Source organism: Rissa tridactyla, chromosome 5 (genome assembly GCF_028500815.1).
Source record: "Rissa tridactyla isolate bRisTri1 chromosome 5, bRisTri1.patW.cur.20221130, whole genome shotgun sequence".
Lineage (NCBI taxonomy): Eukaryota > Metazoa > Chordata > Aves > Charadriiformes > Laridae > Rissa > Rissa tridactyla.
In genome coordinates this window covers 63,740,731-63,763,198 of record NC_071470.1, presented here as the reverse complement: position 1 = coordinate 63,763,198, position 22,468 = coordinate 63,740,731, and the positions used below count along the sequence as shown (strand labels likewise).

At 42.2% G+C, this 22,468-nt stretch overlaps 1 protein-coding gene across 4 annotated transcripts in view; it reads right to left on the bottom strand.

Annotated features, from left to right (window-relative positions):
* The window catches only part of AFF1 (ALF transcription elongation factor 1), a 96,576-nt gene that overhangs the window by 51,498 nt on the left and 22,610 nt on the right, over positions 1-22,468 (bottom strand). For 2 of the 4 annotated variants that reach the window (XM_054203925.1, XM_054203927.1), the window contains exons 1-3: positions 16,208-16,736; positions 12,537-12,657; positions 11,083-11,994 (exon numbers count right to left, since the gene is read on the bottom strand). In XM_054203925.1, the coding sequence (XP_054059900.1) occupies positions 11,083-11,994; positions 12,537-12,657; positions 16,208-16,236 (1,062 nt within the window). In that variant the 5' untranslated portion in view covers positions 16,237-16,736. Of the gene's footprint in view, positions 1-11,082; positions 11,995-12,536; positions 12,658-16,207; positions 16,743-22,468 lie in introns of those variants that run through there. The other 2 variants (XM_054203929.1, XM_054203926.1) reach the window with 2 other exon arrangements.

Genomic DNA, 22,468 nt, shown 5'->3' with positions numbered 1-22,468 from the left:
GAAAGAAAAATTAGTGTGTTGAAAAGCAGATCAAAAAGGTAAGAATATCACCTTTTCCAACTGGGAATTAAAATATTCTGCTGCTTAAAACAATCACTAATTTATTGTCTAAGTAATAAATGCTCATCATTACGATGACGAAAACTGGCAGCTCGGGAGGGAGGGGGATATTAAAGACAATTCAGACAGCAACATTGTTAGATATCAGTGAAAAAGAAAAATGAGACCTGAAACTTCAAAGCATAGAATAACCACACAAGGAAACCAGCAGGAGGCATAACGGATAGAAAATAGACTATGCTGAGTGGTACGCCAGGGCAAGAATACCACTACTTTCTGAACGTCATTTCAAAAATTAACATATCAATATAGCCAAGCTTTGAAAACAGTACAGCACATCAGCCAGGGATGCTGAAATTCAGGACTGGTGTATCACTGTTTAGAACCAGCCTCTGCAGACTGCAGAGGTCAGATCCCCACACACAGGGCTGCTCGCAGAGAGCTGGACCCCCACTCTGCATCCATCCCTGCCCAGGATTCCAGAGTTAAGCTATAGCCAATATCACTGCCCCTAACGTGGTTACATGCTGCCTTCTTCAGTGAGCTCTGGCAATCTCACGTCCCACCAGGTAACATTGGGAATCACTTCTGCAATACAGGACTATATCAGGTGCCCTCTCAAGTTACTCATCATCAAAACAGCAGGAAACTTTTCTCCCCCTAATATTCATGCTCATTGAAAACCAGATTGCTGTCAACACTTTATTGTAGCAACTTCTTGCTGCAGGACCCCTATGAGGTAAGAGCACTGTGATCACAACAGAGCCCAAGAAGCAGGAACAGTACCACCAGGCTCCCTGTAACGTGCATCACTGTGCTGATGCAGACAATGACTATGGAGCATCCTTAAGCTGCAAAATCCCACTTCCACTCTGGTTCACTGGTACCCAAGTAAAAATCCCATGAAGCTTACTTCATAATAAAATGCAAAGCGTGTGTTAACCATTTCCCTTCACTCAATGCAAAGAATCAGATCAAAGACCAGAAGGTGCTCAAATTAGCATTAGGAGAGTATCAATGTGATGTCTAATGTATTAAGACAAATCTGTACTTTATTCCTGAAAATACATCTCTTGAACAAGACACCAGAGGTATATTGCCAAAATAATTCAGAGGCTTGAAACAGGCAGATTCCCTCTCTGAGGAAGTATCTCCAGTGGCATTCAGGACCACTAGAAGAATGACCCCCAGCCTGGCACTTAGCTATGAAATGCTGCTTGACTGGGGAGAATCGCAACTATACACAGGTGGTTTAAGGCTTTCCTTCTGTATAAGCTCTTTCATCCTTCAATAACTAGAGAAGTTAACTCAATTTACATGAGGCAGCCTGCAATTACAAGACTCACTGAAAAGAGCTCCCTCTCCCCGCCAGCCACATCCTTGAGCGACCTGCTCCCAGCCAGACACAGAAGCCGGACCCAGACAAGGTTCCCCCAGACTTTACAGGGCTCGGCCACCTGCCTGGGTTTCACCTCCTCCCACTGAAGCCAGTGCCTGACATTGCCCTGTAAGAAGCAGCTTAGTGCCGAACTACATCTGTGTGGTACACTTACCTCCGTGAACATGTCTTACTGCCTTCCTATATGGCAGGGGAGATTTCCTGTTTTCATACATTCCCTTGTTAGCCCTAATCAGTGTCAATAGGTTATGGTGTCTTTTGTGATGGCGGTGTCAGCCCTGACAGGAAAGAACTTTTAATCTCTTTCCTCACACCGAGTCATGAGAAACTGTGAGCGCTCCCAGGCATAACTCCCTTGGCTCCTCTCCGAAAAACGCTCTCTCTCAAGTACACGGTTGCTTAGCAATATCTGCCTTCCCCCTGTACAGTTCGAATTGGCAACATCTGTCCGTTTGGCACTTTCCACTTGTGCAAGAAACAGTGCGGAGAGTTCCAAAAATCTACAAACAGGTTGGTAGAGGGTATTTTGCGTGAGCTATTAGAGCTGCTTTGGCATTTTATTGCTGGTTTATTTCCAGCCTGGATAAAACATGTAGCTTCTTCCAAAGGAGAGGCACACAAGGGAAAAACAGTCTTACACATCCAGTGGGACTCACCTATTAAATCAAATACAACAAGTAGCTTTTTCTGTTTACATAATTACACCTGCATGCTATGGCTTGGTTTAGAAAAAAAAAAAAAGAAAAAACAACAAACCAGAACACTGCAGTGCCATATAATTCTCCCCTGTCCACTGGGATTGACTTCAATTTCTTCTAAGATACTGCATGCAAGTCAAGTAAGAGAAAACAAAAGAAACCCAAATCTATTTAGGTATTTAAAAATGCAAAAGCTGTATGCAATCCTGACCTCATAAGCAGTGTCGCTCTGTCAAACCCCCAAACTGATGTGCCTATAAAACCGCCCCAAGGAGCAGTGATCAGGGTCAGCCTCTCTGGATGTATCTGAAATACAGCTGTTACAGCAAATGAGGGGAAAAAAGAAATGAAATTAATGTAAGAGCATAAAAGGCATGTGAGAGCCAAAAGAGGGCCAAGGAGAAGACTCAAGAAAAAGGATACATCTTTGGGCACAGTAGTATTACTAAAAGCAGCAGAGAATCCTGTAGTTAACCTTTCTCTGGCTGCAATTCATTCCAACTCACACTTACCACAATGCCAAAGGATTACAAGAAAGGCCTTGGACCACACAGCTTTGGATATTTACATGCAAGTTATTAGGGAAGTTTACTGGGAATGATGTAGCTCAGTTTCAGCCCTTATAGTGAAGTAGAGGTTTTGTGGCTTTTTTGTTTGTTTACTTTTTGGTTGTGTATTTTATTGGAAAAATGTTTATACAAAACAGAGTCAGAAAAATAAAAAGGAGTTGATCTGACTAAGTGCTATCACAACAAGCCTGAGTATTAAAGTATCATTATCTATACGTGTGAAGAGTCTATAAAAATAGTTTTCTCAAGTGATTTATAAAAAAAATAATTAAAACCCCCAATCCTCCTAGAAACACACACATGTTTTCCAACATGCCAACCACTATGCCCAGTAAGAAGACAGTGATAGAATCAAAGTTCAGTTTCTTCTAAGCAAATGACTCGTGTTGCGTTTAAGAGCGAGTGCCATCACAAATCTAGGCATTTTATGCTACAATATAAACCCCAATGACAAACTCCATCCTGGTTGTTAAGAGATGCTTATAAGGGGAAGGCTGATAGTGGATGAGGCTTTGAGCAGCCTGGTCTAGTGGGAGATGTCCCTGCCCATGGCAGGGGGGTTGGAACTAGATGATCTTTAAGGTCCCTTCCAACCCAAACCATTCTAGGATTCTATGTATAGCTAGCTGTACATTGTGAAAAGCTGACATATACTTTAATCTATGGAAAAATAACTTCAGGAGGTGCCACTGTGTTCAACCCCCCTGATCTTGCACACTGCACCCTTCCCACTGCTCCCTGGGTTGGCACAGCAGGAAAAGGGGGTAGGAGAGAAAACACTGGGAAAACCCAATGCAACATAAATCATAGAATCATAGAATGCAGGAGGAGAGGAGGGAAAGAGGTGAAGGAATTGTGATTTGCAGTCTCCAACAAGCTGTTCATCCTATTTTTGCCTGTTTCATTTTACTTTAACAGAGGGTAAGGTACTGCAGCTTCAAGGCTCCACTGAAGCATGCAGTTTTCCATAAAGGTTTCCAAAATATGTCCCAACCAATGCAGTCTGGGTTGTAGAGGACTGATGGATTAAGTGAGCCATGTCCAGGACAGAAAAATCATCTACTTCAAACTCCAAAGGAATTCTTAAATAAATCATAAATCATTTTTAAACAAACCTTAGACTTATCTCACATTCAAACAGATATCAGGTCAGAAACAAAGCTAGTCCTCAGCTTTTCATTTTAACAAGCTTATTGCCTGAGGGTGAAAGAAAATTGTCTGTCACTGCTGCCTAACATCAAGGCAACGTGTATTTTCAAAAGACCGTGGGCTTGTGGTTTAGGGTTGGGTTTTTTTTCCAGAATTACATCTAAATGAAAAAAGAAGACAAAACCCAAAAAACCCAAAACAAACACAAACCAAATTTTTTATACCTCTTACAATCAATGACCTTACAACTGCAGGACAACGGAATCTGGAGACCAGGCAGAGAAACAGTTGAGGCCATCACAGTCACCTGCTCCTTCGAGATAAATGTCTGGCTTTACTTTTGAAACTGGCAGCGATATGCTGTCAGTGGCTGTGTTTTGTTTTGAGCTCATTAACATGCATGTCACCTGCCACCTCTCCCTGCCTTCAGTGCTTGCTTTGAAGTTGCCCTGTTGGAAGGTTTGTCTGTCATCTGCTCTTAACCTTCTCCTCAGGCTTTCCAGATCATTTTTCTTGTTTATTAGTCATAATGTTGGGCAGTAACAATCATTATATTAGCAAGTATGAAATACCTCTTGTAATGTTTCTGCTGCTAATCACAACCTCCTTGAATTTCATTCATGATGTGCACCCACAAGCAAGGAATTCAAGTTCTATTTTCATTTGCTGTTGCTTCCCCACAACAACTCCCTCTCTGAGACACCACTACGTGGGTACATATTACTCTGTTCGGACAACAGTTTTGCATAGCAGCAGTCACCACTGGGGACCCATATGAACAATAACCAAAGATAAGGTTGACACTAAGTTTTCTTGTTTCCACACAGAGTTTTTAGCAGGAGCATCAGGTAATTACTACAAAGTACTACTATCCACACAAGGTTTGAAAACAACTACTCAGCTTAACAAAACAGTTAAAACCAACCAACCAACCTCTCCCTAACATGCCACCCCAGCAACTGGTAGTTCCATTTCCTCCCTTGCAAGCTTACTATCCCAAACGAGTTGCTTCGCAAGCCAGTAATGCTGATGCAACTGCAGTGCTCACCTGACAGTCAGGGAATGCTGTTTCCATTCCCAAGCTACCTTTTTTTTAAAAAAAATTAAAAAATAAAAAAATTTCTGCGGTCTGCTGCCTTCATTGAATTTTGCTTTCCTTTAGTTGCTATGGAAGCAGCTAAGCTTTGTATGCAAAGACACAAGCTGCCTCTGTATTTAAAAGATTTGTGCAGAAAACTTAATTAGTTAAAAAAAAAAATATTAGAAATAATAGTTCCCAATTCTTCTAAGCCAGTTCTAGAGAAGGAGTAACATTTGTCATTAACCCATCTAAGATTAGACTCCTTGCTGTTCACAAGTAAATAAAGCTGGCTATCATACAACCACCTGCAAGGTGCAGTTTTGATGCTTGGCTTCAAATGCAAAATACTTCTCAGGGTCAGGTAATTCATGCTGGTCTCCGGGCCGGGTCCTTCTGCCAAAACTTAGCTTTTGCTAAGCAGCTCTGGCAAGGACTTTACCATCATCCCTGGGGGGAGCAGCACAGGCTTAGGAAAAGACAGGGATGGTTAAGCCTTCACGGAAGAAGATGCCACTCTTCCGGAAGAGCCAAAACCCCTATATTTCAGAGGAAGGAAAATGCCCAGCACACAACTCAGAGCACTATGATTTTACTCCTCTTTTGAGTTATGCCAATATAGCTGTTACAATCAGTGAAACTGAAGCAATGATACTTCTCAAGACACATAATTCCATTCCTAGAAAGATACACTATCACTTATTAGACAAAGCACTTTAGCAGAAAAAAACAAGTCAGGCCTTCAGGTGCACAAGCTTTTCTGAAGGACTAAAATAGAGACCACAAACTTCAAGCTAAGCACAGCTTGCGGACAAGCTCTGAAAGTTTGATTTGGTTTTGTTTAGCGATTATAGCACAAAGAAAGCATCCTCATATGAAACTCCTGCAAGACAGAGCAGACTCTTAAACAATGTTTTCAGCCGCCTTCAAGTGATGCTTCCTTCCTTTCATCCCCGGGACTCATGGGCAGCAACAAAGCCCACAAACTCCATGCTGTCCCTCAAATCACAGCTACCCTACCGTAACTGCAGTCCCAGTGGCACACAATACCTTCCCCTCGCTCTCTCTAGCATGTACAAACTCACACAGCTGGCACTAGACAATCATGGCTTGAAAGAGAGTTAGGAAACCTAAGGGATCCAGTAAAACGACCTCACTGACATTTTCCATACTTGCTCACAAGCCAGCCACTCATTCTTGCTGCCCTGCATTTCAAGAATATCAACCTGACAATGTCAAGTGCTCAGGAGAAACGTGAGAGTTTGTGTCATATAGATGTTTTGACATTTGCTGTGTTAGGCAGACGGAGCTTTACAGAGCAGCTTACAGTAGTTGGGGTTTTTTTTGTCCCTCTTTTTTAAACACAGCACTCTCTACAGTTGCCAAAGAGAAAGGCAATGGTCTAAATGCTGTGCTGGAATCATAACTGATTCCAGTAAGGATGGCTGATCACAAGTCCTTCATAGGAAGAATAACCACCTAAAAAAAACTCAACCAAAAAACTTCCCAGTGATTAATAAGCTTTGGCAGCTCGTTTAAGCCTGATTTTCTCACTGACTTCTGAGTCATCTGGAAAGATGCAACGCAGTTTATGGAAATTCTTGCCTGACCTTATCTATCCTGCTCTTGGACTCTGCAGGATTCGCAAATCCCCATTTAACTACTCTTTCTCGGTCTCCCATTACTTTGCAAAGCGATAGACTTTGCAAAGAGACAGATTGAGCAACCGAATTTGGACAAATGTTCTGCAATGGTGCCAGAGACACTCTACGGAGAGAAGTTGGGTTTGGCGTAAGCCAAAGAGTTAAGTCCATCCATAGTTGATGGGAGAAGCTGGCAAGGACTCAACCGCTCTCTTAGAAGCACTATTTCTTCGCACCCCTCCTACCCCTCTTCATGACACACCCTAGGCAGATGCAGGATCCTGTTCCTTTCTTCACACTGATTGGGCTTCCAAGCAGCAAGAACAAACACTACCCATTTCTGGTGGTCTGACGGCTGAATGCAACACTATGCCTTTTTTTTTTTTAAACAATTACCCTATTATTTGGTATTTTACATAAAAGCCAAGCCTAGACCTTAGAGCCAAGTGAATAAGCAAGGATCTCAAACTTGAAAAGTCTTGCAGCTGAGAGCTGCAAGCATCTCCAAGCATCAAAGAGGAAGATGAACAAGACTACCTCTAATTTATGACTTCTGCTGTCTGACACATTAACTTTGAACAGTAGAGTCTGGTTAAAATGAAGTAATAATACAAGATGTCCTTATGGCTTTTGAACCAACCACCTGCTCCTTGCCCCACATGCCCTCACCCTCCAGCTCTTCCGCTCTTTGCTCTGGAGACTGTAAGCAAACATTAACAAAAACAGTAGTAACAATTGTCATTTGTGTTTGATCTGCTTCTTTAGCAGTCACACACCAACAAAAAGACAAATTTACACAATGCTTGTGGTGAAGCAAGGAAGCCCTTCTCCAATCATGTAAGGCACTTCGGACTATAAAGAGGGCAGCACAGGAGACAGACGTAACACCTTGTTACCTCTCTGGGTGCAAAGCAGGGGGCAGAAAAAGAAAAGAATCAAAAACAGAAATAAAAAGAGAAGAGAGAAAAAAAAGCACAATCTCCCTTCTATTCAGTAAATAATAAATACATATAAGGCTCGTAGAAAGACAACTATAGTAGCTTAATGCTAAATACTCTGTATTCATTAGTTAAGACCAAATGACAGTGCTATATATATTTTTAAAGATTTTCATTTTTAAAGGATGCATGATAAAGCAATATTATTTATTTCTAGTTTACAGGCTTCACCTGCCTCACCTCTCCTTACAGTAGAAAAGCTCAGTTGCCACAGAAAAGTCAGTGAAAAATTATTTATCTAGAACGGACTTTTTATTTTTGTCATCCAAACTTCTTTCCAGGTATTTAGTCATTACTATATACTATGCAACAATCATGTTTTAACTGGTGGCCATTCAGAAATGTTCAATGAGGTGAACAGAACTTGATGACGGCAATCCCACTTTGAACACAGAGATTTTTGTGCATACCGTGTGCTTCAAGGATAATACAGTGTTTTACCAAAAAGACTTAACACCTCTGGGCACCTTTATTGTTTCTTGTTGTTTTTTAAATTCGTTGCTTCACTATTTGCTTCCCAGTTTGCAGGTGAAAGAGGAGAGTCCAATGAGGTCTCATCACATCAGATAAGAGGAGCAACTCCCTAATCTTTATGAAACTGCCAGGAAACCAAAGCCAAATCTTCAGTGAGCATCAAGTGCTACACATTCCTCCAGACACTATACCTTTAATAATGCTTGAGGATTTATCAACATTCTCTCTCAAACCAGCCTTACTGCTTCTTGGACCTGCCATCAAGCCAATTCCCTTTAAGACATCACAGTCTCTGCCAATGGAGGTAATACAAGGGTCTCTGTTGGTGCTGTGGCTCTCCTAAAGACATGAAAAGGGAGAATGGCTTTAAAAGCACCTTTATTTAGGTGCTGGGGGAAGAGGTAAAAGCTGGCACGTTAACAGAAGGGACACATCTAAGTTTCACATATACTATATTTTTAGGTCTTCTCAGAATAGATTTGGAAAGATGCCTTAAAGAGGATGGGGATGCCGATTGAAAGTGAAGTTTTTTATTTGGGGAAGAGCTGTTCAGTTTCTTTATGTGAAAGCAAAGTGAGTCACTGCACAGTTATCCACTATCCAGGCTCTACAGTGAATTCAGACTGGAAGGCTTAACTTGTCAGTGTTGCCATGAACAGAAGCTGGCAATAACAAATTCACAGCTGCAGGTGACATATGCCTTAGAAATTCAATTAGCCAAAAAACACGTGGTAGAAGACACAGCTTTCCTAAATGGAGAGATCAAGGGAGATCACGGGAAAAACTATACTAGGTTCAGTATAACCGGGGCTGAACAGTTTAAGCAAAATTTGTAAAACCGTGCTCCCAGTTTCTGGGACGAAGAGGGAAGAACAGCAGTATCTACTGTCTAGACCTATTCACTGTCAGGGTCATGAGAGGGCAGGAGCCTGCCCCCAACTCCTGTTTCATCAAAAACAAAAGGGAGGGCCAACCTTTCAGCTGAAGGACTCCCTGATTACCCTTCCCAAGATCCCTTTCTTTGGGTGAATTTTTCACCTCCGTGCAACCTACGTCACTGGAAGTTTCCTAAAAGCAAACCAGCCCAGCCCTGTTCCCCAGTCACCTCCCTCGTACTGTGCATCCAGCACACAGGGAATATATCCAGGTGTGCAACCGCGCTGTTTCCTCCTCTTCACTCTCCAGGCTTTAGCACTGAAAGACTATCACTGAAACCAAACAGAAGTAAATATGATAATGACAAGCCTGAAACAAGTAGAAAATGAAGTCATGGCTTTTTTCATGAGAGCCGTTATCCCAATCACCTATGAATGAAAACTGTCAGAGGTCACAGCCTAAAAAGATACCTGCCTCAAATGAGAATCATTCAGCATGTTCACAAAAGGTTTCATCTATCAGCTTCAAAATGGACTAAGCGTATAATTAAAACCAGGGTATTGGTTTGTACAAAACCATTTATTTCATTATCTTCAATTCCCTTTTTATTACATTCTTAACTCTGCCACAGACTTAACAGCACTCCTGCACCAGCATGGGTAATGCCACTTGTGCTCTGGCAGCTGTAGGATTTTTATGGGCATTTGGATTCAGAGTCACATGCTCAATGGAAAGTGAGAAAGAAGTTTCATTCAGCATGCAGCACCATAGCTAATGCTGCCCTATCTAAAATTATATTAAACCAGAGATAAACGAGATGACATAAAAAAGCACGAGGATGGGAAAAGAGATAAGATGAAAATAGAAATGGGACCACAAGAGAACACGGAAGTCTTATTTCTGAAAACTAAGCATGCCCTCAAATAAAAAAAAAAAAAAAAACAAAAACAAAAACACAAAGAGGCAAAGAGTTTTAAGCTCAGAAATGCCCTTTATCTTTTTGGCAATGGATAATGAAGAATGGGTAATGCAGAAGGTAAGACTCTGCACTGCTTTAGTTTCTCCCCCAGGAGTAAAATATCTGGTCAAGCAAACAATGAAATGCATACCACAGTGCATTTCCTATTTTGAGGTATGATGTGCAATGCCAAACCTATTTTGAAGCAAATAAAGTCTTTTCATATGAAAGCATTTCCATAAGTTCTCACCAATGTAATTTTGCCAGTTTCCTCTCATTTTCCACATGAAATTGCCTACAGTTTGCAGCTAATGAATAGCCTTTTACATGAAAAGGAGACTGCACCCACACTCTCCCTTGGGGCCCAGACTGCCTTCTGCTGAAGAACAATCATATAGCACCCTTCTGCTTGTTTTGCTCATAGCTGGGACAAGAAAGAGGGTATCTCTTTGCTTGAATGCAACATTTTACAGAACTTTTAGGATCGTAAACCTTCAGAACTTGCTCAAAAGGCATTTGATGAAGCAGGAGACAGAATGGTGTCATGCCTCCCGAGGAATCTAGGCGAAATCCATCTGGCAGAAATCTACAGGATGGCTTTTGTCTACATTAATACTTTTCTGAGGGACTACAGTGAGCTCTTACAAACTTACTTAGGAGAACCCTATGGTGTTCACAGTCACTATCACAAAGCCCTCAAACCTTCAACCTACCAGGTGACTACAGAACGCAGTGCACAGTCAGCTGTCCCAATATTCAGTGAGGATTTGGGGCCTCTACCCACCAGCACTCAGACTAAGTACTGACACTCTGCATGTACTAACTGCAGGTGCATCACCACTTGACCTTCTCATAATGTCATTTCCCCCCTCTCCTTTTCAACAATCTTTACAGGCAAAACAAAACTCATAGTAACAGAAGCAGTCTCCAGTCTCTCTAACCACAAAACCTGCTGCAGCCTCACTGAGAAAACCACAGAATCATGGCAAGTGTTGTATTTTCACCATCCAAACAGATATCTCACCCAGGTCAGCAAAAGCCAACTTCAAAATGTACCTTCTAAACACCGTAATGCGTGCGCAGCCATCATTGCTTCTGTTAGTTCTGCCCTTCAATGACCTGTTCGCTCACAGCTGAATTCACCCTGCTGGCAACAGAGCCGCCCAACAATTGCACTCACCTCTATAGGCTCAGAAGGGATTTCCAATTTGGATAGCTTGGCTTTGGCAGTCGCCTTCAGATCTGAGATTTTTTCATAGGGTTCTCCGTGGTATTCCTCTAGGAGAGGTTTGAGCTCCGGTGATTCAACTGGTGCTTGATCTTGGCCATCCATTGGTCTGACATAGGCAGTTGGTTTCTGCTGCATTGCGCTGTTTTTTGATGGCAAAGGTGGGGGAAAAGTCTGAGATGAAGGCTGGGTGGTGCTGGTCAGGTTAATGGCTGAGCTGTCCCGACTTTCCTTCTCCTGTGATCCTGTCACTAGGTCCTGAGATGATTTTGTTTGACTGTAAGTCACTCCATGACTTCTGCTACTATTCTGTGACCTGGAATTGACACGCTGGCTGGAATGTAGAGGTGACAGGGGCGTCACTGGAGAAGACAAAGATGACAGCAATGGAGAAAGTGCCAAAAGGGAGGCCTGAAGTTCATTAGCACGACCTTCACCAACTGCACGCCTATCATTTCTCTTGTGGTGAAAACCTATGTGACTTTCCTGACCACCACGACTGTGTTCTTGACCATGGCTCCAACCACTGGATAAGCTGTGACTCTTGGTGTGCAAACCAGAAGCTGGTTCTGTTCTTGACTGTGCCTTTTGGTAGTGTATGGAGTGGCTTGCAGGGGGAGGAGCTACAACTGTAGGTACCATGGGTGGATGACAGGTTGTGCGGTGGAATGATGACGGTAAAGTATGGCTGCTTTTTTCAGGGAAGTATGGGCGGTCAGGCTTTCCTTGTGGGATCAGAGGAGGAACACTTTTTGGAATCCCTATGAGATTCTGATGGGATTTGTTGCTGATGAGCTCCTTGACCTCCTCATAATTGCCCAGCATGTTCTGAATTCGGCTTGACAACTCATCTTCTTTATTAGTCTGCAACAGAAAAACAGAGAGGGGGAAATTTAAAAAGCATGGACTCCGTGACCCCAAGAGAACCAGCTCAAGAAGAGGCATTCTTCAGGATCTTATTTTAGTCACCACACATCACCACAAATGAGGTTATGCAAGCTCATCTTGATCCTGCATGCACAGTCTGTCAAAAGCAAGCGCAACTGACAAAGTCAGCATTAGTTCTTCTGAGCCAAGATTGCAGGTGTGCCTGTAGTCTTCAGGAACACTAATATCAGACCCCAGTTTCAATCACAGCTGCAGACAGACCGGCAGCCAACAAGCACTCTCCCTCAATCTCCAAGACTACAGGAAGCCCCCCAGTGAACCTGTCCAACCAAAGTCTCTGCTGGTGTACAGAGCTTTAAGCACATACTCTGATGAATTTAAATTAAGCAAATGAGAAGATGCTGTGTTTGCATGTATTGTGCTTAAGTCTGCTATACCATACGCAAAGGCCACAACTCCCCTCTTCCACCCCAACCCTCTTTCCTCCTCTCCCTCTATCACACACCCCCTATCATTACCTTGTAGGGTTCTGCAAAGAGGGGAGTCTTCTCGGGGAACTTGTCTTTGTCCTGCAGAGCCTCCTGATTCCGCCTCTCTTTCTCTCGAATACGCAGCAAGTTTCTATCCTCGTTGTACAAGCTTTAGGAAAGAAAGAATGGATGGTTAACACTTTACACTAGGGTTATCAACAAGTATCTACTTTGTGCAGAAACTGTGGTTTTCAGACAATGGTATATGTCCAGCACAAAAGTAATTTTGAAATCCACAGGGTGGTTATAGCTGACAAATCGGTTATATCAAGTATTTGCCATACTGCGTAGTAATGTAACATATAAGGTACAGGACGTGTGTTCCCTGGGATTTCTACTCCTAATATCACACATCAAGAAGGGTGGGAAGGGAAAAATTATCCATCCATTTAACTGTAAAGCACAAATTGAGAAGAAGTCAATGTGGGCGATAAGCACATGAGCTGGCAAATCCAGCTGCAATGATTGATGTAAAAACTAGCATTCTTGTTCTCCTCCAGACTTCCACTCCAACTCTTCCCCTAAGAGTAAAAAAGAATCCACTACTTTGAAGGTACTGTCACTTTCAGAGATTAAGTTTTGTCTACTTTATAAACGGGCTCGAAAACTTACTCTGTACTTTAAATGGACCTTAAATAAATTTGGAAAGCTGCTTACCTGGAATATCATGTAGTTGCATTTAAAGCAATCACAAAAGTGTATTTAAAGAGAAGGTCTCAAATTTGGAAAACACCAGGTCGAATCCTCCTGTTACTCTTCAACTACATACGCATGCACTCAATTCCACCAGCCCCACCTCAAACCAGCAATAAAGCAGTGTCTCGTGCACAGTAGGATGACTTCATGAAAAAACAGACCCTTTAAACTACATCTCCTCTGTGAAATAGTTCTGCAAAATAAGAGAATCTATTGTTCTAATATTTGTGGACATTTGGGAAGAAAAATCATGCAGGTATAGTATGTGGATGCAGATTTTTCTCTCTCCTATTTCTACCCCGCTGCACAGCCTACTGCATACATACATTCTTCCTTCCATACAAGTTCCTACATTCTTCTTAGTACTCAACTTCTCAAGTGTCCCAGTTTGGAGGGGAAGAGCCTTGTCTTCCCCACCAGTGACATCTTCTCAAGTACCACACCAGTAATCATCTACTGAAAATTTAATCATCCCTAAAGGAGAGGCAGAGGACTTGCTTTGCTGTAACACTTAACCAAGAGGTCTGACTACTGCATAGGTGGTTTCCTGACTCAATGTGAGCTCAGGAAAATGATGCTGTCTGATGGCAAATTTCCCTATATGGAACTGCAGCAAGAAGGTACTTGCGTCACTAAGACACAAAAACATATTCAGGGGTTAGAGTGTGCACATTTAAAATAGTTTCCAACTTTGTTAGTGCTGAACTGTTTCCAAACATAGCAAAACAGAAGTTTCCAGTAGGCTCTATGTACCCCACTTCTGCAAACAATATAAACAATTTTATTTTTTTTTTTTTTTTAAAAAGGAATCATAGGTCACTGATTCAGTAAATATACATAATCCTTCTGTTACAAACAATATATAATAGAAGCTTTTCCTCTGTGCATCTGATGTCATTTGGCATGTAAGCAATTTCATACCTACAATCAGTTAGTTGGTCAGTTGCCCTGTGTATGCCAGGAAAGCTTTGTGCAGCCAGATATGGGAGATACCAATTGCAGAAGACAAAAAATTAGGAGGAATATAAAGCAATATAGAAGCAATCTCAGCTACATCTACTGCTTGAAATTGTATGCATGCAGATGATTTTTTAAGTGAACGCGTTTCAAGTTGAGAGCATTTTTTAAATGTATCTGTTCAAGTTATCTGGAAATTTTTTCCTGACTGAAACATCATTTTCCAAACATTCCAGGAAGTAAAAAATGATTCTGTAAATATCCTTTCTATAAACTTTGAAAAAAATCTCTTAACAGCAAACATGAAAAAAACACAAGAGATGGTTCTAACAGCTGAGACGCTGGCTTTTTGCATGAAAGAGACCTCTGAAACATCCTCTTCACCAACCTGTGACACCATGGCCCAGTGTCAGGAACACTGGCACCAACTGTAAAACAAACCTTTTTTGTTTTGTTTTGATGGGTACAACTTAACCTGAATCAATCAGCTCCTCTTCCCCTACCAGTCCCCAGTCCATTTCCCCGGTGGCTGCACAAGCACTCAAGCCAACACAGTGGGGAAGGCAAAGGAACAAAATGACTGCCCTTGGTGGTAGTCCTTGCTTCTTGCCATTTCCCAGCAGCCTTTTTGCCCTGCAGTCAATATCTTCCCTTGACAATCATACAACCCTCTTGCAAGGAGTTCTTCCGATGTGTTTGGCCTAATCAAGACTGTTACTGCAATGAGGTGCACAGCTTCAGCTCTACACCACCCACCTTTACTTTTCCCTTCTGAAGCTACCACCAAGCATGTTTTTGAGCCTAATAACAGTATTCGTGCAATGCTAAACATCCAAAAGGACAATTTTAACTTAGTTTTAACTCCTGCTCCTTGAGCATCAGTTGTTTTCCCAGTCGTGTTTCTCCCTGTCAGTTCTTCAGCCATAACTTTCATCATTCAACAGACAGAGGTACATACAGGAAATTAAATGACACAAGTGGGACCTACTTTTTACAAGTGTGACAACTGTGTTAAAGGGAGCAAAGCTCCTTCTCCCGCTTCATGTCTTTTGATACACTTACACATTTTGGTCTGCACAATGCTGCTGACACCTCAGCCCACCCTGTTACTATTTCTGTCTCGATCCACACCATGAATGCCACGCACTCAGACCTACACAGTACTTTTTAATACAACTGCAACATCAAATATACATACTTGGTTTTGTTTGTTTTCTCCCTAGTACTTATTAGGTTACTCATGGTGTTGGTTGGAGTACACAGCACACAGATATTGTGCCAACTTTCCTCAAAATAGATTTTGCTATTTGCAATCCACAGATTGTCGTGGCACACTTCAAATCCAGGCCTCCTGGAGACAAGCTGTTGAGCTGGCATAGCTCTCTGCTGAACCCCAAGATGGTAAGAAATGAAAGCAGTTTAAAATGTTCATCTTAACAATACAGAAGGACAAAAGCCACAGCCAATGCATTTCTTTTTGAAACTGGCCCAATCTCATTTTATCTTCCCAGGTAAGAGACTGTTTGCCTTTTTCAGATGGGCAGAGAAAGACATAAAAGCCCTGATGTTGAACACAAGCCTCTTGGGGAACACTGTCAAGACTAAAAGAGTAACTTCTAAGAGACTCATTCCCAACCTCCTTAACAACCTCAGTTAACTTTCAAAACTCTAACGTCACTACTAGAGCATACCATATCATTTGTGCGTTATTATTTAGTATGGCATATGCAATAGTATTTGAATACTTGAGATCTTTCAAGGTGCATTACCGTAGTAGAGGCCATTCCTATAAAACACTGAGGACTTTGAGCAACTGCCTCCACACGCTACTAGAGTCAAGCATCCTATCTTGTAATGACTTCACTACCCTGGCTTGTCTAGCTTTCAATAGTAGCCTAAAATTTGCTCCCCTGATCAGCTTCTTCACATAGGAGTTATTAGCAAGGAGACAGTGGAGATCAACTTTCTTAAACAAACAAAAAAAAAAAAATCACGCAATACTTTACATGGATCCAGTTAACAAACTGGGTATCATTTCCACATGCCAGATGTCTGATGTGGGGAGTTAGTGGTGATCCACATGTTCATCCGTGTTCTCTCCTTTGTATGATAAACCTATACAGAACATGACTTGGTATTAACAAGGTTTTTTTTCTATTGTTGCTGGGTAAAAAGGGCAGGATCCGTAAATTATTCAGATTACTATTCTTGCAGTGTGTCACTATCAGCAGTAAACCAAGATTGAAAAGCATTACTGATGATCCACAAATATCAGCATAACTAGGTGCGTATTGCCCTGGCTGGTAGAGCACTGAGAGGTTGAATCAGTCCAGAGTGAAAATCCACTGCGAAACAAACAAGTGGAAATTCTGACCAAGAGCATTTGTGTTTTGTTCAGCTGTTTCAACTTGCAGAGCAGGAGGGTGAGCCAAAGCCCACTGAAGTAGGCAAAAAAATTCCTATCAGTTTCAACGGACTTTGCGTTGGGCAATGAGAGCACATTTTTCAGTCGTGCAAAACAGGCCTGACCTTCAACATACATGAGCAAACCTCCAGCAAAATGAAGGGAAGTCATCACTTGGACACTATACATCAGCTCACAAGGTTCAGTTTCCACACCTTTCAAAAAAAAAAAAACAAAAACACACCCCACCCAAACAAACAAAAAAATCCCAACAACCCACAAACCAAAAAACCCACACCCCTCCCCCCAAATCAAACAACTCTCAAATATTAAAGGTTTATTTGAGTTCATAAACTTTAATCATAAACCAAAGCATTAGCACAATATTACTACTCATATATTTCATCCTTTTTACCACAAACTCTCTTAACAATAATACCAAGTCTCAATTATTAAGACAAAACAGAACACATATGTGCACATACAGGCATGAGCAAAAAATTCACTGCAAAGGAGGCAAACAGAACATCAGTCTGACATGTTGGAAGAACTGGGGAAAACCTCATGGGCTGTTTTTATTTGTTCTCCCAGGATAAAATCTGCTGTCAGCACTGGCTGGGCAGGGTTCTTGTTTTACATTATGCCTTGCTGTAAATGCCTCATTTGCCTAGATCTCAACTTAGATAAATGCCTAGATCTCAACTTAGAGCAAGAGGAGCCCATAAACTTGCAAGTAGCTTAAAAACTAGAAGCAGCAATTAAAACAAAAAATCTTTAAAAAAACCCAGCTATCCACCCCAGGCCACATATTATGACCCTGCAAATTGTTTTCTACTAAAGCACTGTGCTACGTCCATGTGGATTACGGATATCCTTCTATTTCTAGGCTGGCAAGCATCCAAATTCAGAGCAATCAAGCTGTTTTGCTCAGAGGTTCTGATTACCTTAAAACAAAAGGAAAACCCTAAACAACTGTAACTTGTGTCTCTTGCAACAATAATATTTACAATAAGAAGTAGCTATCTTTCCTACGTGTATCCCAACACTGAACCTAAAACATCTTACATGCCGCTTGCTGCAAAAACAGCAGCTGTAATACTGCTAAAGGCTTTTTCTTACCCTGAACCTTCCTTGATCCCAGCAACATCATCTTTCTAAAGCGCATGTGAAGAGAAAGAGAGGAGGGACCTAGGTGAGGGGAAGGGACATCTCCTTTTTGCCATAATGACAGTTCCTGCGGGTTTAAAAGATGACGAACGTGCCTGCTCCAGGACAGCCCAGTGGACACAGCTGCTCTCTCATTTACAGGACTAGCCGGCGCTGCTCAGCAAGGTTAGTCATGTGTTGTTACTACTGCAGACCTCTTCGTGCTGTCATGGTGTCTAGTGGCCCAGGCTGCTGGCCATGCACAGCTGACTACTCATTCACCCAGGTGAGGGGTCATTCCCCTCCATTTTGCTGTTCAGGATCGCCATCTACCCCCTGCCTCCCCTTCTGAAATATATCAAACCAACTCTGGTTCTGAGTTTTCCTCCAACTTCAGTGCACAGGAGGTGGTACAGGTTTAAAAGCAAAAGGATAAGGGAATAAACACTGAGTAGCTACTTATTTGGTCATGCAGTTGAGAGCACCGGCCCTCCCATCTCTTAAGTTCCAGACAAGCCCTTAAACTACCTGAAGACAACAGCTAAAACTTATTTTAATTCATATTATTTTATCGTGTAGGGATCAAGTTTCTGTGCACACTGCCTCATCTCATACTGAGGGGTGCTTTTATTTACAAACAAGTCGTATCGCACTAGATGGCATTCCTGATTCAGAGTAGAAACGTTGGCTGTGTACTGAAATGTCCACTTTTTAACATAAGTCTGTAGTTACCATAGTCCCAGCATCTACAGAGACGCTGTTTCTGTCCACCATTAACCTGGCCATTTAGGACGTTTGTCAATATGCTCTTTAAAGCTTTTGAAAACTTGAGTTGAGTGATGCTGTAACTCATAACACTGCACAGTTTTGCCAAAGTCAGTGTTAGGAAGTCAGGCAGAAAGCACTGGAGAACCACAGTCAGCTCAGGCCCTGTGTGGACCTGTGCCAAGAGAAGAGGTCTCCACAGCCTGCCAGGCGCTGTCAGAGGAAATCTGTGCAGTGAAGCCACCTGCCAGGCCCTGGCAAGCTGTCCCTCACGCATGGAGGGACGGAGCCCTAACCTTGCTATTGCCAGAGCTGCAGGGTGAACCCCAGCTCCTGTTCTTCAGGTACCTTTCCTGATTAGCAGCTTTGATATTTAGATTTTGCTAGAATGGGAACTCAAAAAACCTCAAAACCCAACCCACCCCCAAGCTCTTCCTGATTGGTGGAAATGCTTTGGGAAACTGGACCTCCAGGCTTAGCATCAAGATGCCAAGCACATCGCGGCCTGGGAGCTGGGAGACTCCACGATCCCACCCCATCTGTCTTCAGGGGGGAAACAGTTCAAGATTGGAGCATCAAAACCAGTGCTGCACTCTCTGCAGCTGGGCTACTCTTGACGTGTCACCAGGAAAACGCAAGTGCTCCATCTGTTCTGACAGGTAGATGAGACTGAAACATTAGCGCAGTCTCGATCATCTTCAGATATGCTCCATAAGCAGTAAACACATGCACAAATCCTCCCTGCCCACCACAAAAAAAGCCAAATCATGCTTTGCTACACACTGAAACAGTAAAATACTCCTAGGCTCAAAGCAGCCCATGCTGGAGAAGGTAGTCCACTTGCTCCAGTAAGAAGAGATTTGGCTCAGAAAGCTCTGCAAACCATACACGCTGACCCATGACATCATCCAGGCTTGGGTCTGTAATAGAAACCATGAAAATACCAACGTGCTCTGAAGCCGCTCTCAGTGACATGACAATCCTTACTACAGAGCTTCAAATGCTGATACGTGACAATCCAGCCCATGACAACATTTTCAAAATGTCTGGTGCATGAAGAAATTCTGCCTTTCCTCCTGTCCTGTGTGTTCTCTGAATGAAAATAAAAATCTGCTTTAGTTCTAATTGTAGTAAGATCTGTTGCTGGGTCCCAAAATGAATTATTCCAACAGCAGAGAAGGGAGTGGAGGCAGGCTAAAAAGCAAACACGAAAACAACACTCGCTTCCTTCTGAACCGTGCAGAACCTCTTTCTCCAAAACAGTAAGAGAGAACATTTCGTTTTAGTACAACTGCAGGAAATCACAAATTTATTGAAGCTGTTTTGACATAAAATGGACTCTCTTTTTATTGTGCAAAGCTGCTGATCAACATTTCTCAAGACTAAGAAACATATTCTTGTTTAATTTCAAGGCAAGACATATTGCCCCCCAAAAAGATTAAATAGAAATCACATGGATGCACTGTAACAGCCTTGCTGCAGCACCCCGGCTCTGCTGCTCTAAAAGCCTCCACAGAAGAATTGCCACCAATTTCTACAGCCAGGATCGCATCTACAAAGATTAAATATGCTGTTTCATTCATTAGCCCATCAGCTTGAAAAGAAATGTGGATAAACGCATGGCACAGAAAGTTACTGAGCATCACAGATGTGTTCAGCTCTCACACTGTATCACCCAAGCAGCTTGCCTGACAGTGACTGTAAGACAAGCAGATGAAAGGACGACATTAAAGCTAATACCAAACAGCACCAAAAATGCCTCGTCCCAACCTTTGCTTCCTTTCCTTTATGGAGACATCATCAAGTTGTGACTTGCTGGATATTTTTAAGTTCTGTTTCACATCAAACACTATTTCACAGAACATACACACTTTGAACAGAAACAAATGATAAGAGGAAAACGTGGCAGAAGCACAGCAGATGGTACTGTTAGTCAATTATTTTCTGCATCACCATCAACCAGCTTTGGTACATGCTTTCCAAAAATACATATTTTCACAGTGGAGAAATATGAGTTGGAATTTGTTTTTCAAGTTTTTGCTTCCTCTAGCTCCTTCAATTCATCAAGTCTATCCAGCCCTGTTTACTGACTGTATGATAGCAGCATTAGACCGCTGAGCAAGAGATCAAGGCCTCACAGCCCCTCCGTACTTCTACAATGATTGTAAGAAATCTCCTGGCAAATATTTTTCAACAAAAATAATGTTCCAAGAAAATCCAGTACTGCAAGCTTTCCTTCAAGCCATAAGGAAAAATGATGCTGAATACATCTCTTCCTATGCTTTAAATACGCAGCCCTCTAGGTTACACCAAAAAATTGAAGTGGAGGATGGCTGGGATGTTATAACAGGCAGCAGGGAACTTCCAGTTTGGTTAAGTAGAAGCTAAGTTGGCTTTTGCCAGAAAAAAGTCAGTTCTACCTACGTAGCATTAAGCATCTTCTCACTCTGCCTCCTCCACGGTAATCTTTGGGTTCAAATTCTTACTTATTCATTTCCTATTGCTGTTGCCAAGTTTAAAAATATATTCATACTCAGCCATTAAAAGGTTTTTGCTTCCTTTTGGCATCAATAGGCCTTTCTTCATCAAGCAGTTCCCAGGAATAAACCTGAACGTTTCCTGAGAAGAGATGAGCCCCTGCAGCGCCCAGTGACTTTGGCAGGAATTGGGAACTCTCAGATGTTTTTCAAACACAACAAACCCTTCACAGAATTGAGCCTAAAACCTCCAAATCCTCAGAGAGCTATGTGCTTAAAAACACACCCCAGGATTCGTAGCAGTATTTCTCAGCTTATGGTCTACAAACCACTGAAGGCTCAAAAGAGGAAAAAGAAGATTCGTGAAAAGATGCAAATAATCAACGGTAACAACCTCTTCTCTGCCTACTCAAAAAAGGCAAACAAATGAAAGGTTTATTACTTGGATTTTCCCTCACACACTGAAATGTTTAAAATTGAACTTTTATTTAGTTGTAAATGAAAGCCATTTAAGCAATATCGCACTAGACAGGCCTTGGACACTTTCAAAAAAGATGTGGCACTCTCCATCCGAAAACGCTGCCAATAGGAGTGTTCCAAGCTGTGGTGCTTCCCCAAGCAGCAGGGCATGCTATTCCTCCTCCCCTCCACAGTGATGGGAGCCCTCATACCCGAGTCGGCTGTTCCTCAGTCTCCACAGACACACCATTTACACTAGGAGCGGAAAGCTTTTGATTGCAAGAGGCAAGAAAGCCTCACAATGAATATGTAACACAAACAAACGACCCCCTCCCGAAGTGGTGAACCCCCAAGAGGCCAGAATGCAGCAAGCAGTCAGAGCCTGTTAGGAGAAGGATGGTCCCAAAAAGAAGCAGAAGTTCATGCTGAGGGCCAGCCTCACTTAACTGCCACCTACAGCAGCAACTCACAAAATTCGGAAAAATGTGACAATTACTTCAGTTTATAAATCTTCACTTAATCGTGTTCAGTAACAGCAATTCACTACATTGCTGTAGTCGAAGCACCTGAACAAACCAAGAAGCAGCCCCTCCACTTGGGATGCTGCAGAAATGAAGTCTCTAAAGAAAGCCAGGCTTTCAACTCACCCCATGTTCACTTACGTTAATGGAATGCTGTCAGAAGAGGTGCTAATTATAAGTTACACACGGAACATAAAAGTTGTCATTCTCCATCTAAATGCAAATACACAAGGATGGCTTCTAAGAAGCTGTGGATGTGTGAAGCGTAATTACAAGGAGAGCAGACAAGGCATTGGAACAATGATGAATTTAAGGATGAATTTAAGGCTTTGTTTGATCTGAATGCGGCAGGCAAAGGAGGAAATGTGAAAAATTTAAATCACCAGTTACATGCAAAGAAAAATCTTAACCACTTCACCTCTCAGAGGCAACTAATTCTGAATAGGTCAGCTTAAATTCATCAGGCACCCATCTCAGGATTTCCCCAGGCCAAGG